Source organism: Citrus clementina, unplaced genomic scaffold (assembly GCF_000493195.1).
Source record: "Citrus clementina cultivar Clemenules unplaced genomic scaffold, Citrus_clementina_v1.0 scaffold_2, whole genome shotgun sequence".
NCBI lineage: Eukaryota > Viridiplantae > Streptophyta > Magnoliopsida > Sapindales > Rutaceae > Citrus > Citrus x clementina.
The window spans coordinates 6134124-6150691 of record NW_006262688.1 but is presented as its reverse complement, the minus strand read 5'-3'; the positions used below and the strand labels follow the sequence as shown (position 1 = coordinate 6150691).

The 16568-nt window shown below is 38.1% G+C and overlaps 2 protein-coding genes across 2 annotated transcripts; one reads left to right on the top strand and one right to left on the bottom strand.

The window, feature by feature from the left end:
- The first annotated feature begins 8672 nt into the window (after positions 1 to 8672).
- LOC18052870 (flavonoid 3'-monooxygenase) lies at positions 8673 to 10497 on the top strand. The gene is made up of 2 exons (XM_006445971.2): positions 8673 to 9692; positions 9812 to 10497. The coding sequence occupies exons 1-2, from the start codon at positions 8724 to 8726 to the stop codon at positions 10442 to 10444; spliced, it is 1602 nt and encodes a 533-aa protein (XP_006446034.1). The 5' UTR covers positions 8673 to 8723; the 3' UTR covers positions 10445 to 10497.
- A 3771-nt stretch (positions 10498 to 14268) lies between these two features.
- LOC18052869 (DNA damage-repair/toleration protein DRT100) lies at positions 14269 to 15553 on the bottom strand. The gene has a single exon (XM_006445970.2). It carries the CDS (start codon positions 15537 to 15539, stop codon positions 14349 to 14351), a length of 1191 nt encoding a protein of 396 aa, XP_006446033.1. The 5' UTR covers positions 15540 to 15553; the 3' UTR covers positions 14269 to 14348.
- Between the last annotated feature and the right edge of the window lie 1015 nt (positions 15554 to 16568).

Below are 16568 nucleotides of genomic sequence, written 5' to 3'. Positions count from 1 at the left end.
GCAGTTGATCAAGCCTTGGCAGAATACAGTTGTGGTTAAACTGTTGGGTCGCCGCATTGGATACAGGGCTTTGTGTAACAGATTGGAATCGTTGTGGAATTTGACACCGGGATTTAACATCATTGATCTAGAGAATGATTTTTACTTGGTCCGTTTCAAGAATGCAGGAGATGCGGATTATGTTTTAACATCTGGACCTTGGACTATTATGGGACATTATCTGACGGTACATCCATGGTCACCTCACTTTGATAGTTCTAAAGGGGAGATAGATAAAGTGGTGGCCTGGATTCGTCTCCCGGGGATGGCTCTGCACTATTACCACAAGAAAATACTCCGACGACTTGGGCAAATCATTGGTTCGGTTATCCGTATCGACTATACCACAGAATCTGCACAGAGGGGTAAATTCGCTCGAATAGCAGTAGAAATAGATCTTAAGAGCCCTCTAATTTCACAGTTTCATCTAGATGGCAAAATACAGAGAGTTGAATATGAGAATCTTCCGGTTATTTGCTTCCACTGTGGGAAGTACGGCCATTACAAAGAAAACTGTTCAGATAGGGAGAATAATGGACCGACTGAGGACGATGTTCCTAACCCAGGTGGTCCGGCGGAGCAGCAGTGGATGAGTAAGGCCGGAAACGACAGCCGAAGTGAGCCAAAATTCGGGCCATGGATGGTAGTGGCTCGCAAAGGAAAGCCAAGAGTGGAGAAGGAAAGCAATTCCAATCAGGCAACTGAGCAAGTTTTTTGGGGGCAGTATGGGAAGGAATCGCGATTCAATATTTTAGCTAATCTCGGGGAAGGAGAATCAAACCACGAGGAGAAACAGGATGCACATATGGAACGGACACATAGAGATAGCAATACAATTAATTCTAGCCCTACTTTGTCGTCAAAAAGTAAACCCACTAGCAGGAAAAAGATGCCCACAAATCAGCTAAGCCAACAAAACCGGGACACATGGGAACATCTACTGGACTGCATGCGATAACCCATACTAAAGAAAACACAGCTCCTCAAAGCCCTTTTCACACACATGCCTCACGAGGTGTTACCAACCTCCATGCAAACCATGCAAGCCCCAATCCTTTACCTCTGCCTGTGTACGTTCCTACTAGTTTAAACCCCCTCCATCACTCGGCCATCTCTTTCTCTACTGATTACGCCACTGCACACCTCCCTTGTGCTGATATCCATCCTAAAACCTCCAATGGCCAAAACAGTGCTGGTGGGCATATCACTTTATCCGAATTAGACGGTGACCCTCCCAATCTCACGGGTTTAGCTGCTAACATGGACATGGAAGACGACGCGAATGACAGTGATTATGTGGCTACAAGTGAGGACGGGGCTGACTCTTCAGAAGGTGATGTGTCCCTTGTTGAAGAAACGGCCATGAACCTAGTGGAAGAGGCATCTCAGCCGCTGCAGTAAGGTTCTATTTTTCTCCAATCTTTATATCATGAAGTTACAAATTCTTTTTTGGAATGTACAGGGGGCGGCCTCGAAGGGTTTTCGTCGCTCTTTTAATACCCTTATAAAAAATTATGGCCCTTCCATGGTTATTATTATGGAGCCTAGAATCAGTGGGAAGCAAGCCGATGATTTTATTAAATACAGCGGATTTGAGTATTCTCATCGTATTGAAGCTACGGGTTTTTCTGGAGGAATCTGGATTCTTTGGCGGGGTTATTTTGATGTGGAAGTCTTATTCAATCATAAGCAATTCGTCCATTTCAAAATTTCAAAGAATAATAATCTTGAAACTTGGATCACAGCTGTGTATGCGAGCCCTAATCCTATTTTGCGACGGCAGTTGTGGGATCACCTTGATTTCTTGGCTAGAACGGTTCATGGCCCGTGGCTGGTGGGAGGCGATTTCAATTCCATTCTTTGTGCTGATGAGAAGAAAGGTGGCTCTACTCATATTTCTGGGGTGTGTGGTCTGTTTAAGAGTTGGTTTAATAAAAATGGAATGTTTGATTTAAATTTCCATGGTCCCCGGTTCACTTGGTCTCGTGGTTTTCTAATGAAGAGGCTGGACAGAGCTATGTCGAATACAGAGTGGCTACACAAGTATCCAGACAATGCAGTTTTACACCTGCCAAAAATTACTTCAGATCATAGACCCATCTTAGTTCGGTTTAATAATGATGCTAGTTGCGTTAGGGGACAAAAACCTTTCCGTTTCTTAGCTGCATGCCTTACGGACAACTCTTTTGGGGAGTTTGTATCTAATGCTTGGATTAATAGTTTGCCGTATCTAAATGCTGCTGATATTTTTGTGAAGAAGGCCTTGGAATGGAATAGAGACCATTTCGGGAATATTTTTCAAAAGAAGCGACGGATCTTAGCACGCCTGGGGGGGATTCAAAAGGTGTTAGAAACTAAGTCCCGACGAAGTTTGGCCAGGTTAGAGCTAAAGCTGAAGAAGGAGTTAGAGGAAATTCTTACACAAGAGGAAATTTTGTGGCTTCAAAAATCTCGTAAAGAATGGCTTATCCAAGGGGATAGAAATACGGCTTATTTTCACCAAAAAACGTTGGCTAGACGTAGAAGAAATCGTATCACAACTATCCAGAATGCTAATGGGGAATGGATTGTGGATAATGAAATTATTAAGCAGCATGCTACGGCTTTCTTCTCGACCCTTTATACTAGTGAGACTTTGGATTTCCGACCATATCCAGTCAGGGGCTGCTTCCCTATCCTTGATGCAGCTCTCACTCACGGGCTTATGGCTCCCATCGAGGATAATGAAATCCGACAGACTATTTTTAGCATGAAGCCACTAAAGGCACCTGGCGTGGATGGTCTTCATGCGATTTTCTACCAATCCCAATGGCATATCGTTGGCCACTCTTTCTGTAAATTTATAAAGAATAGTTTCAGCAGCGCCAGTATTTTGAAGGATATTAGCACTACGCTTCTAGTTCTCATCCCAAAGGTTGACCATCCGGTTAATCTAAAAATGTATCGACCGATTAGTTTATGCACAATGGCATACAAAACCATTTCTAAAATTGTGGCTAACAGACTGCAGGCCCTAATGCCGATTCTTATTGGTCCTCAGCAAACTAGCTTTGTGCCTGGCCGTCATATCACTGATAATATTGTGATTGCCCAAGAAGTTATTCACTCCATGCGCAAGAAAGCGGGGAAGAAAGGATTCATGGCGATTAAAGTGGATCTCGAAAAGGCGTATGATAGACTTAACTGGGATTTTATTTATGAGACGCTGCAAGAAACGGGACTGCCTAGAGATATGATCCAGATCATTATGGCATGTATTACTTCAGCTACAATGAGAGTATTATGGAATGGTGAAGCTTCTGAGGAGTTCGTTCCCTCCCGTGGTATACGACAAGGAGACCCTCTTTCCCCGTATATTTTTGTTCTTTGTGTGGAGAGGCTCAGCCATGGGATTAATAGAGCTGTCACTGCTGGGGATTGGCGGCCAATTCGACTTGCTCGTCGTGGTACCCCTCTTACTCATTTATTTTTTGCCGATGACCTTTTACTCTTGGCTGAAGCAGACATTGAACAAGCTGGGGTGATAAATATGGTCTTGAATAATTTTTGCCATAGCTCGGAAGCCAAAGTTAATAAGGCTAAATCTCAAGTTTTCTTTTCCAAAAATATTTCGGCTTGGGACATGAAAAGAATTGGGGCTGAACTTGGTTTCTCCGTAACCAAGGACTTGAGCACGTACCTTGGGATGCCGCTGCTGCATACTCGTGTATCACAGCATACATATCAGAACATTATTGACAAAGTGGAAAGGCGTCTGTCGGGCTGGCATGCATCTCTGTTGTCTTTGGCTGGCAGAATAACCCTTACTCAGACGGTTTTACAAGCTATCCCGGTTTACGCAATGCAAACAACTAGCCTCCCCACTGGAATTAATATGAAGATTGATAAAGCGTGCAGGAAATTCATATGGAGTGGTAACTCAAATCAGCAGCGGATGAGTATGGTTAGCTGGGATACTTTGTGCAAACCAAAGGCTTATGGAGGCTTAGGACTTAAGGACCTAAACGTGATGAATAAAGCGCTTTTAATGAAGCTTAGTTGGGGAATCATCTCAGCTAAGGATAGCCTATGGGTTCAGGTTCTGTGTACAAAATATGGGGTTAATAATTCCAACCCCCCTCTGTCCTTGCCGACTCGCTATGGATCTCATATGTGGAAAGCTATTGGAAGGATTTGGAGTGATACGATGTTAAGTAGGAGCTGGTCTATTGGTGATGGTAAAAGAATCAGTTTTTGGTGGGATTGTTGGGTGTATAAGGATAAGCCCCTTGCGAACCAGGTCACTTCTCCTATTCCCGATCACCTCACTAACTTAATGGTTGCTGATTGTGTGGCAGCGAATGGGCAATGGAACTGGGCATTATTTGATCTTTTTCTCCCTCACACGGCCATCATGAAGATTGCGTCCATACATCCTCCCTCAGATTTGTTAGGTCCGGATCAATTCTATTGGTCGCATTCTAATAAAGGGAATTTCTCAGCCTCCTCGGCTTATAATGTTATCAGATCTCCGGATATTTCTTTACAGGATACTAGTTGGAATATGGTTTGGAAGTGGCAAGGCCCTCAGGGTGTTAAAGTTTTCATTTGGTTAGCTCTTCATGGCCGATTGAAAACCAAAGCTGAAATTGCACGGTGCCACATGGCGATAAATACTGAGTGTGATAGATGTGGGGCCCCGGTTGAGGATATCTTGCATGTGTTAAGAGATTGCATGGGTACGAAAGGTTTTTGGTATCGAGTGATTCCTGTAGCAATGAGGCAGCGTTTTTTCCAAGCTCCTTTTAAAGAATGGATGATGAATAATCTCCAGAATGCATGGCCTATTTCTGGAGTTCGAAATTGGGTTTGCTTCTTTGGTATAGCGATATGGAGACTATGGTATTGGAGGAACCAGTTCTGGGTGAATGGATTAGCTATGGACAGTCTATCCATGGTTAATGATGTCAAGGCTCGCACGGAGGAGGTGATTTTAATTCAAGGGTCTTCTTTGAGCTTGACAAATAAAAAAGTCAACAAATGGATTGGTTGGTCGCCTCCGAATTGGCCATGGTGCAAGTTGAATTCAGATGGTGCCTGCAAAGTGAATGGTGTAGCTGCTGCAGGGGGCCTGATTCGAGATCACAGTGGTCATTGGGTTGCTGGATTTGGGATGAATATAGGGAATTGTTCAGTGACCACGGCGGAATTATGGGGTCTTTACCAAGGGCTGACTCTTGCGTGGAATAAAGGGATCCGTTGGCTTTGTGTTGAGGTTGATAGTCGCTGCGTTACTCAACTTGTGAAGAATAACATGGTGAATCCCAATGAGTTTTCTACCCTCATTCGTGCCATTCAAGAACTCATCAGACGCAACTGGCGGGTGGAGATTACTCATGTTTACAGGGAGGCGAATTTTGCTGCGGATTATTTGGCTACTTTAGCTTGTTCCCTCCCGCTAGGACTTCATGTCTTGAACTCTCCTCCTAAAGGAGTGCTCCAGTTTATGTCCCAAGATAATTATGGGATAGTCTATCCCCGTCTTGTTATTTCTTAGCTCTGTTAAGAGCCCCTCTTAATCAAAAAAAAAAAAATGAATGATTTTAGGAAATTATAAATAAAGGTAACTAAGAATTCTCTTAATGCAATAAAAATACAAATTTATTAATTAGAGAAATTATTAGTGAATTTAAATTAATGATCTTAATGATTTGTTTGTACGATTGCCCCCAATCAAAGGTAATTTTCTTAAAAATTATTAGTAAATTAGAGAAATTTAATTTTTTTAGTGGGTTCAATTGCCCACACACCCCGACTGAAGCATTTTTTACAATATGTACTCCGTTTGTCGGCAGGAAAATAAAGGTCTTGACCCATGATCACTTCATTCCTTTATTTACTTTGCTAACGCAGATTTTGAGGTATTAAAACAAATAATAATTGAATATGACTTTGTGGGTCGACGACGCCAGCAACGAGGAGACCGCCAATTATCACATTTTAAGTTTGCTGTAATTGCCGTTGTTTTATATTACTAGAATATTAGTGATAAGATAATTGTAGAGTTTTCATTTTTTTTAATATTAAAATCAAGTCAATTTATTATAATAAGTTTAGTTGAATTTAATCGTATTACCACATAAATTGAATAATAATAGAATTCTCGATAATATTTCAATATTTTAATCTCAAGCATTGGAGTGGCATTTATTTGTTATACGGTCGATTTTAGAATTTTTAAAATTATTCGTTCCTGAATTGCACCATATGCTGCATCACCTGGAACTTACTAAACGGAACGTAGCGTTGGCATCGTTACTCAACATTCACTGTTACGACTTTGTGACATTACAATTAAAATCTTTTCCACATTTAATTTGTTTACTTCCAAATTAATATTTAACAAAATATTTTTTCACATTATCAATGGACAAAACTCCAACGAAAATAACTATACAAGAAAAATGTATGCTAGCATTGTATGCCATATCATCTGTAATTTTGTCAGGATCGATCATTCTAATTTTTAAGCAGAACTTTTTGTCAATGGACAAACACCTCACACAGCTTGTCAGAGGCATTATTATGATGTAAAATTGTAATGGTGTATCTTGAATTATTGGTAGAATAGTGAATAACTATTTGGAGCAATAAAAACAAATAAGACAGATGAGAAAATGGCTAAAATTATATAAGTGACCCAAAATTTTTTGCTATTTTCAAGAAATCCCCAATCTGAATGGACCAGAGGGAGGCAAGTTAGAAATACATTTCCTTCATAGACAATAACAACGATGAGTGGATGACATCAAGCCACGTCGGTATCAATATTGAAATAAAGGTGCAATAAAGAAAATTTGTCTATGGTTTGAACAAAGAAGGTTTTAATGAGTATTATAGACCTCGATTGAGTGTTCGAATGTATAATAAAAGAGAAACTGTCACATAAATGACAAAGATACTTGAAAAAAAAAAAAAAAAAGGGCAGCAATAGAGAATTAGATCCGACTGCACAAATAACTAGTTAATTCATCGATACATCATTTTCTTGCTAGAAAATGACAATTATGACAGCAAGCCACGATAGTGTCAATATTGAAATTGATTTGCAATTATTCAGTCAAGAAAATGAAAGCTAATATCGATTAAAACACTTCCTGGGCTGCATTTAGCAGTTTCTATGTGAAGTTAAAAAACAACGTTTCTTTTGTTTTGTGGGGGATTCAACTGAGCACGCGCCACTAGCTAGCTGGCTTCTAGTTCTAGCATATGAAAACAGAATACTAAAGATTTCAAAGTCAAGGTCGCACTGAATAATATGTAAAATTTGAAAAAGAAGAATTAATAGAGAACAAAGTTTTGTTTTAAATTCACATGGTGTGCATCCAATTCAACAAACACTTCCTATAATAAATCTGGAGTTGTGTCCCAAGTTGAACAATAAAGGAAAGTCACCTAAATATACGTGTAGGATAAGTTACTTTATTTAGTAAGTTTGTATTTTCTTCTTTCTTCTAGTTTACATATAAATTTGATTAGATAACTTAACACATATTTTAATACTTGATCAGAAGCCCTACGTACAGGTGGATCTAGAAACTTGATTTCTAAGAGTAATACTATAATAAAAAAATAATGATTCATAGAACCAATATCAAAATTTGTTTACAAGATTACCCCCACTCAAAAGTAATTTTCATAGAAATTAATAGGAAATTTAATTGTTAGTGGGGTCAAATTGCCCCCACACTCTGAATGTAGATCCACGCCCGACCCTGAGTCAAGTATATTTTGCCACATATACTCTGAATGTCGGCAGGAAAAATCTTCCACTTTTAGTTTAAAATTTTCACTTAAAAATTATTTATGTTAATAAAGTTCGTAAAGGAAATGAGTTTAATTAAAGAATATTATAGGAGAAATTCTATTCTTTGGCTTTTAATAAATTAATTAATAGGTTTAAAAAGATTAATATACATCAAAATATTATTAGTTGGTGGTGGTTCCACATCGGACTAAGACGTGGCACCTTACTTGTGAGATTAAGACAATCAGGCTTAGACTATTTAAATATGTTTGAAGCTTAGATGGCACCGCTTCAATTTGCATTAATGAATGTCATTCTTTACCCTAATTACTACGTAATTGATAACATGCAATTGAAATAACTAATATTAGCACTTGGCTATAAATGAACTAAAGGCCGTGCAATTGAATCTTTACTTGATCACTTCATTCCTTTATTTTGCTAACACATATTTTGAGATATTAAAACGAAATAATAATTGAATCTGGCTTTGTGGGTCGATGATGCCAGCAACAACGAGACCACAATTATCACTTGTTTGTTTGCTGTATTTGACGTTGTTTCATATTGGTAGTAATAAGGTCGTTGTGGACATCTCTATTGAAAATATCTCGGACATTTCACTCTGACAAACTTATTAATATAAAAAATCTATGGTTTTGCCATCTGTATACTGTAGAAAAATTTGTCTATACATTAGTCTAGATGTTTGAGGTGGTTAATCTAGATGATTGATACGTCTGTGGTTTATGTATTTCATTATCAAATGCTGGCCGTTGGGACCCTATCTACATCTATTTATAAGACTAGCGGGTGCCAGTTATGCCATTACAAATTATCCCCTCATCATACATTTCGTTAAAATTCATTCTGAAACACTAAAACTAAATAATCGAATATGGCTTTGCGGTTCGATGATGCCAGCAGCAATGAGACTGCAATTATCACTTGTTTAGTTTCTGTGCTTGCCGTGGTTTACTTCGCATGGAATGTGAAAAAATCAAGGAAAGCAAATGCTAAACTTCCACCAGGACCTCCCGGCTTGCCTGTAGTCGGATACCTCCCATTTCTCGGAACTACAGACTTGCACAAGAAATTCACGGAATTATGTGGAGTTTACGGTCCGATCTTCAAGCTCTGGCTCGGAAATAAATTATGTGTCGTGGTGAGCTCACCTTCCCTGGTTAAACAAGTGGTTCGTGATCAAGATACAACATTCGCAGACCGTGACCCACCGATCGCTGGACTAGTGGCCACCTTTGGTGGCAATGATATTGCATGGTCCAATTACGGTCCCGAATGGAGAAAGTTGCGCAAATTTTTTGTGGGCAAGATGATGAGTAACGCAAGCCTTGATGCTTGTTATGCTCTAAGAAAACAAGAGATTAAAAATACTATCAGGGATTTGTATAACAACAACAACAAAATTTGCAAGCCCATTGACATTGGTGAATTGTCGATTTCAACACTGGTATGTGCTATGCAGAACATGCTGTGGGGTGAAGCGCTTGAATTAAAAGAGAAAGGGACTACTATTCTTGGGGTTGAGCTAAAATTTAAGCTTGCAGAACTCATGGTGCTACTGGGAACACCGAATATTTCGGATATCTTTCCAATGCTTTCATGGCTCGACATACAAGGTATAGAGAGGAGAGCAAAGAAGATTTCACTCTGGTTTGAAAATATTATAAATTCTACTGTTGAAAAGTATAGAAGCAAGGACTTAATTGTTGAAGGTAAAGAAAGAGCAGGGGAAAATTTTGAAGGATCAAGGAACAAGAACTTCTTGCAGTTACTATTGGAGCTTCAAGAAAATGAAGACGGTTCTTCCTCAATTAGCACGAACCAATTTAAGGGCGTGCTCGCGGTATGTTAAGCAACTAGCCACGAACAGTTATACAAGCACAGTTGTATATTTGCATGAGTGACGCTTTTCAACTTTTTTTAATTTTTTAAATTAAAGTTTTATTGTAATCTTTTGAACAGGATATAATTACGGGTGGAACCGACACCACAACTACGATGGTGGAATGGACAATGGCAGAGTTGATGCAGCATCCACAAGTAATGAAGAAAGTTCAGGAAGAATTAGCTCAAGTTGTGGGCATGGACAGTTGTGTTGAAGAATTTCATTTGCCTAAATTGAAATATTTAGATGCTGTGGTGAAAGAAACATTTCGTCTGCATCCTGCATTGCCTTTATTAGTACCACGCAGAGCAAGCGAGAGTGGCAGCATTGGTGGCTATACCATTCCCAAAGATACAACTCTTATGTTGAATGTTTGGGCTATCCACAGGGACCCTCAACTTTGGGATAATCCCTTAGAATTTCGACCCGAGAGGTTTCTGAATGTTGGTGTCGAGAGTAAGTTCGATTACTCAGGTAACAATTTTCAGTACTTGCCATTTGGTTCTGGTAGAAGGATGTGTGCTGGGATTGCTCTAGCTGAGAGGATGCTGATGTTTGTTTTGGCTTCGTTATTGCACTCATTTGAGTGGGAATTGCCAGCTGGCACAAAGCTAAACTTATCTGAAAAATTTGGGATTGTCATTAAGAAAAAAGAGCCTTTGATTGCTATTCCAACACCAAGACTATCCAATTCAGAGCTCTACCATTAAGACAAAATGATTGTGATGATTTTGTGAGTATCGGAAGATTTATATGTTATTTCAAGTTCAATCGTAATAAAATATTTTAATAAAAGTCCTTCGTTGCTTTTTTTTTTTTCCAACGGCATAATCTGTCATCATGCTTGTGTTTGGAGCTACTTTGAAATAATTATTTTTGAATTACAATTTGTAAATATTTACATTTTAAAATTTTATGAGAGTCTAAATCTATACACGCTCAATAAAAAATTCCCTAAAAGTTTTACGATTCAAAATTCTATTAAAGTACAGATGAAACTTTTATACCTACTAATTTTTTGGTCTATTCTACAAGTTTAAAGAGGAGATATTTCTAGAGCTAGCAAAAAGAGTTACCTAATTGTTTCGCGTTATGTCATTTTTTTTATTGTGTTAAATTTAATTTGACTCAAATATGACTCATTTAATAATCGTGTCAAAATATTGAAACTTGAACTTGACACGAAAAATAACTGGGTGACCGGACACAACCATTTAATAATTAGGTAACCATGTCACTTAATACGACATAACCCAATAACTCGTTTAATACATATTTAATATAATTTACATTATACATTGTACACCCTTTTGTCATAAATTACACTATTTTATATTTCCAAATAATATTATATATTGATATTATAAAAAAATATCAATAATCTCGAAATTTGTACACCTCCTAACTTTTAAAAAGAAATAAAAAAACTAATTAATTAATGTTTATTTGATTCATTAATATATTATAATCCTACATGTGTTTTATTTGTTATTTTTTTATTTAAAAAGATAGGAGGGTGGATGAAACTCAAATAAATTTTTAGCCTATCCTGATCTTTCAAGTTTCTTATTTAGGAGGCCAGCTAAAAAAAATTACATGAAAGCTACTCCATCAATTTAACAAATTTTATTTATTTAATTAATGAAGGTGTAGAAAATAAAAGTATCTGCAAGCACATTGCAATAGTGAAAGCAATGTACCAGTGTTGTTGGAACATAACTGAACCCTGGTTACCTATCACATATTTTAAGTTTTAACATTGGTAGTTCACGGATCGGTTTCTACTTCCACGAACAATTATTGAAGGAAATGAGTTTTCTTTTTTTTATTGAATATTTATAGACCCCGATTAAATATTCGAATATATAATAAAAGAGAGACTGACATAGAAATGGGAAAGATATTTGGAGGAGGCAAAAAAAAAAATGCAACAGAGAATTAGATCAGCAACACAAGTAACTAATTCATCTATACATCATAATCCTATTTGTATCTTCTTCCTTCTTCTAATTTACACATAAATTTATTAGATAAAACATATTTTAATACTCGGTCAAAAGTGGTGGATATAGAAAAGGGTAATTTTCAGTTTCATCCCCTGAGCTTTGGGGTCCCTTCAGTTTGATAGATTGTATGAGGGTATCTCCTACCGTTCGTATAATGTTTAGTATAAGTTTAGAATATGAGAATAAATAAGTAATTGCATGCTAAATTATTAAATATCAAAATAATTTTGAATTTTTACACTCTGCAAACTGGAACCTGTTGAAACATTGTGGTGCCCGCTAGCTAATAACCAAAAATCAAACGACACCCATTTTGAAGAAACCCTAAGACAAAATCAAACGACACCCATTTCAAGCTTATTAACTAGAGAGATTTCGAAGAAACCCTAAGTCAAAATCAAACGACACCCATTTCTCATTCCACTCTCCTCGAACTCGAATCCCTCTTACAATCAAATGATCCAGACACCCTTTACCGATTCACCGATCAACTCTCCTCCAAAAAAAACTCTCTTTATCCTCTCTCATTCCTCCAATTTCTTGCGCCATGGATGCGGGCCCCACCAATCTCTCCCTCTTGGCCTCCAAAATTTACCTTTCATTGCTTCTCTCCCCGAACTCCCCTGTCTTCACTTTGTTCACTCCCATGGCGTTCCTCTCCCTTCGCCGCTCCCTCAAGAGTTTTAAGCGCGTGTCTGATAGCGGGTCCCACTCTAGTGTTAACCACAAAGGAAAAGGTGGTGGCAGGCGGGTTCAGCGGGTGAATGAATTTAACGAGGATGAGAGCGAGGGTGGATTTGATGCTAGGAGTTTGTGTTTGGTTGTTGAGAAGTTGGAATTTGTTGTGGAGTTGGTTTATTTGAATAGATTTCTAGATTGTTTGAAGTCTTTGATACAGACTGTTGTTGAGATTCTGGTTTCTTTGCTTGAATTGGGAGGTTATGAGAAATTGAATGTTTGTGTTCAGGGATTTTGATTAAGTTGTTGAGGGGGGAGCATGGTGATGTGATGAGTACAACTGCATAGGTTTTGAAGTCATTAGTGCCATTGATTTTGATGGGCAAATGTCAAGCGAGGAGTTTTGCATTAGGATTTTTTATGAATGGAGTGATGGGTGTGGCTAAAGAGAGCGACGGGGTCAAGAAGACAGTTGTGAATTTGCCGAAGTACTTGGTGAACAAGGCCCTGGAGAAGGCTGAGCTGAGGGGATTAGCTGTGGAGGCAATTATGGAGATTGTTAAAGCAATGGAGCTTGAGGATCAAATGCGGTTTGTTGAATATACTGTTAAGCTGACTAAAGGGAAGGCTAATCTTAGGCTAGTTGCAGTTGATCTGATATTAATGCTAATGACGTCGATGAGAGATCCATTGAATCTCTCTATGTTTACGACATTCAGTTTAGTTAATAAGCTTTAAAAAAAAAAAACCGGCTCCAGTTGGTTATTGAAATAGTTTTATTGATGCAAGGGTGTTTTTAGTCATTTAATCAGTCAATTAACAGTCAAATAAATGTTATACTAACGGTAGGGGTGTAAAGTGGAGATACACTCATACAATCTATCAAAGTGAAAGGACCCCAAACCTCAGGGGAGGAAACCGAAAATTACCCTTCAAGATAAGTTGGTAAGAATATCCTTGACTCTTGTAAGACATATAGAAATCACATGGCTAAAGAACTTTTGAGGTGGCCGCCGCTAGCAAGGCAAGTATCATGCAGAAGAATTTAACTGTCCCATTTTTTCCTCTTTCTCTGCATGCGGTAAGCTTTACGTCTCTGCCGCCACCGCCTACTAGCGAACATAAGTAAATTTCTTTCTGCACCGTCAGAATTATGTAAGCAGACCCCACGGCATCAATGCAATGCGACGGACGATTGAGTCGTCGTCACGCTTAATTTTTTCACGTGTGCTGTCTTTACCTAATTCACTCTTTATTGTATTGTGATCGGATGCCAGCTACGGCCAGCAAGATTTGATATTATAACTCAAGGCCATATGTGTTTGTTCTGCAGAAGTAAATTGCATGCGATTTATTGTAACGCGTTGGTCCAGGTTTTAAAAATTTCACAACTCAGATTATATTGAAGATGTCATTATTTGTTCTATTTTAATTCATGGCAACCAAACGCTCATTCTCATTCATATTGAGAATATTAAAAGTTCAAATTCCGATCGCCACTCGCCCGATCCCGTGATTTATATTGCACGATGATATTTTATAAAAGAAATAAAAATTATTTTTGCGTATCGTGAAGATTTCATCTCAATCTTTGTGTAAATCTATCACAATTTTATGAAGTATAACCAGAATGAGCAGTGTATTATTCAGATATTTAAAAAAAAAAATCTTTATATTAATTATTAGAGACGAATGTAATCCATTTTTGAATGAAAATTCATATGAAAAGAAGCATTGTACCTCATGTTCATTATCAAATAACGTAATGACTAGGATACAATGTAAATCTAAACAAAACAAAAATATAATAGTACCCTTTGTGGAAAATGTTAAATAGTTACGCAAACATATAAATATATATTGACGATATATATATTTATATCGGGATCAAGCCCGATAAACCAAACCCTGCCTCGGCCGATACATTATCTTAGCAAGCCCTAAGCGGCTTCCCGCATAGACATTTATTGTAAGCAAACGACGAAGCTTCGAGATGATCAAACGGTGAACCATCCGGAATCCTCCCGCAAAGATAGTTATGACTGAAATCTAAGTGCCCGATATACGACGCAGCCGACAAAGTTCTCGGAATCGGCCCGCTCAATTTGTTATATGCTAAATCAATTGCTGTAAAATATGATCTCGGTCCGAAAACATCCGGTATTTTTCCTTCGAGCATGTTTCTACTGAGATTTAAATTGCTGATCCCAGAGTTCATTAAACTCGCCGGTATGGGACCCGATAACTTGTTAAAATCAAGATTAAGAGTTGCCAATACCGCCATTTTCCCCAGCGAAGCCGGTATCATACCCGATATTTGGTTCATCGACAAGTCCAAATCAGCAAGACGATAAATCATCGAAATGGAACTTGGGATTGTTCCCGAAATCTGATTCCGAGACAGCAAAGCCCGGCTCATCATTCGGAGTCGCCCGACACTTCCCGGAATCGGGCCCGAAATTCTGTTGTTACGCAAGTCAAGATGCATCAAGCTGGAAAGATTAGCAATGGAAGGGGGAATCGCACCCGATATGTTGTTATCGGCGATATTTAAGACAGCGAGTCTGTGAAGCCGGCCGATATCTGGGGGAATGTCGCCCGATAACTTATTTCCGATTAAATCAAGAATGCGGAGAAAAGGAATTGAAGAAATGCAACGTGGGATTTCCCCGGTGATGCCTTTCCAGTCGGCGAGCGTGAAACTGGAGAGACGCGTGAGTTTACACACAGCGGGTGAGATATACCCGGTCATGTACCCGGTTCGGTGGGCCCGCTGGAATATCGGATCCTCAGACTCGCCACGTAGGTTAATGTCAGCGACCCGGTGAGTTTCCTGGTCACAGCTAACACCGTACCAGTTGTGGCAACAGTCGTTGCCCGTCCAGGAGTTGAAGATGCCCAAGTAAGGCTCGTGGAGGGCAGCTTTGAAGGCTAAGAGTGCTGCCCGCTCTGACGGCGGGCAGCAATTAACGACGGAAGAACTAACGGCGAGGAAGATTAGAAGAAGCTGCGCAGTGTAAAACGAGACACAGCCACCCATGTTGGTTTTTGCTTGATCCGAAACGATGAGTTTTGGGTTTACGTTGGGAAGTGAAGTGGATTGAGTTTTGAGCATGGGCATAGAAAGAGAATATATTGTTATTTATAATTTTATATAGCGGTGATCATTTTGTGACTATTGTGCCCCTGACAAGGATTCTAATCGTGTGCACGCCACGTGTCACCCAATTTTATTTTATTTTCCTTTTTTTTTTTGGGGTACAAAAATTGCAATGACAATATTTCTTACTTTTTGGCCTTTGCAAATGATAAACTTGCATACGATTGGTGAAAATATATATACAACCAATGCGGTCCAATGGTAACTCATTGCAAGAAAAAGATGTTCAATTTTCATGTGTATAGAAGAAGAATTTTCCATAATTTTGAATCCAAACTCGATTTATTTTGAATCCACATATTCAAATTGTGCTTAAAACATATATGATTCCAGCACGATCTAGATGTATTCCTGATTAATTACGTTTTTTTTTTGTCTAAAATATAAATAGATATGAATTTAACTGAAGTTTGAAGAGACTTGAATGGAAATGTCATAATGGAATTATTTTTTTTAACATCTAAATAAAAAAATTTAAAAATTGGTAGTTTGATATAAATATATTTTTAAGTTATGCATATATTTGTTCGTCACAGTTAATAAATTTAATAAGTTGATTAATTTGATAGCATTAAAAGTAATACTATCATTATTTCTTGATTTAATTTTGTAATAAAAAATGTAATTATAACATCAACTTTTATTATAAAGTCAACGCTATTTTTTTAGTTTTAATTTATCACAATAGATATAATCTGATTTGTTCAAATTTCATTATAAGATTATTAACACACACAGACATATATTTAAAGCAAACATCACGATCAATTATTTTCAAGTCATAGGCACATAAATTACATCAAGGTCGATCACTTTATAAAACATTCGGACCATTAGTTTCAATGAAATCCTATGAGTGTGAGAGTTGCAATGATTTTTTTTCATCTATCATTTTCTTACCATTTGTGCGAAATGCAAATTGGAAGTGAGACCACCAATAATTGAAGAAGAACAACTCAATATGGATAAGTTTCAAGTGAGGGATGCGAG

Bases quoted from the DNA above. Each gene is read 5' to 3' on its own strand.
- LOC18052870 (XM_006445971.2), top strand. From the start codon at position 8,724: ATGGCTTTGCGGTTCGATGATGCCAGCAGCAATGAGACTGCAATTATC. The intron at 9,693-9,811 runs GTATGTTAAGCA...TCTTTTGAACAG, and splicing joins AATTTAAGGGCGTGCTCGCG to GATATAATTACGGGTGGAAC.
- LOC18052869 (XM_006445970.2), bottom strand. From the start codon at position 15,539: ATGCCCATGCTCAAAACTCAATCCACTTCACTTCCCAACGTAAACCCA.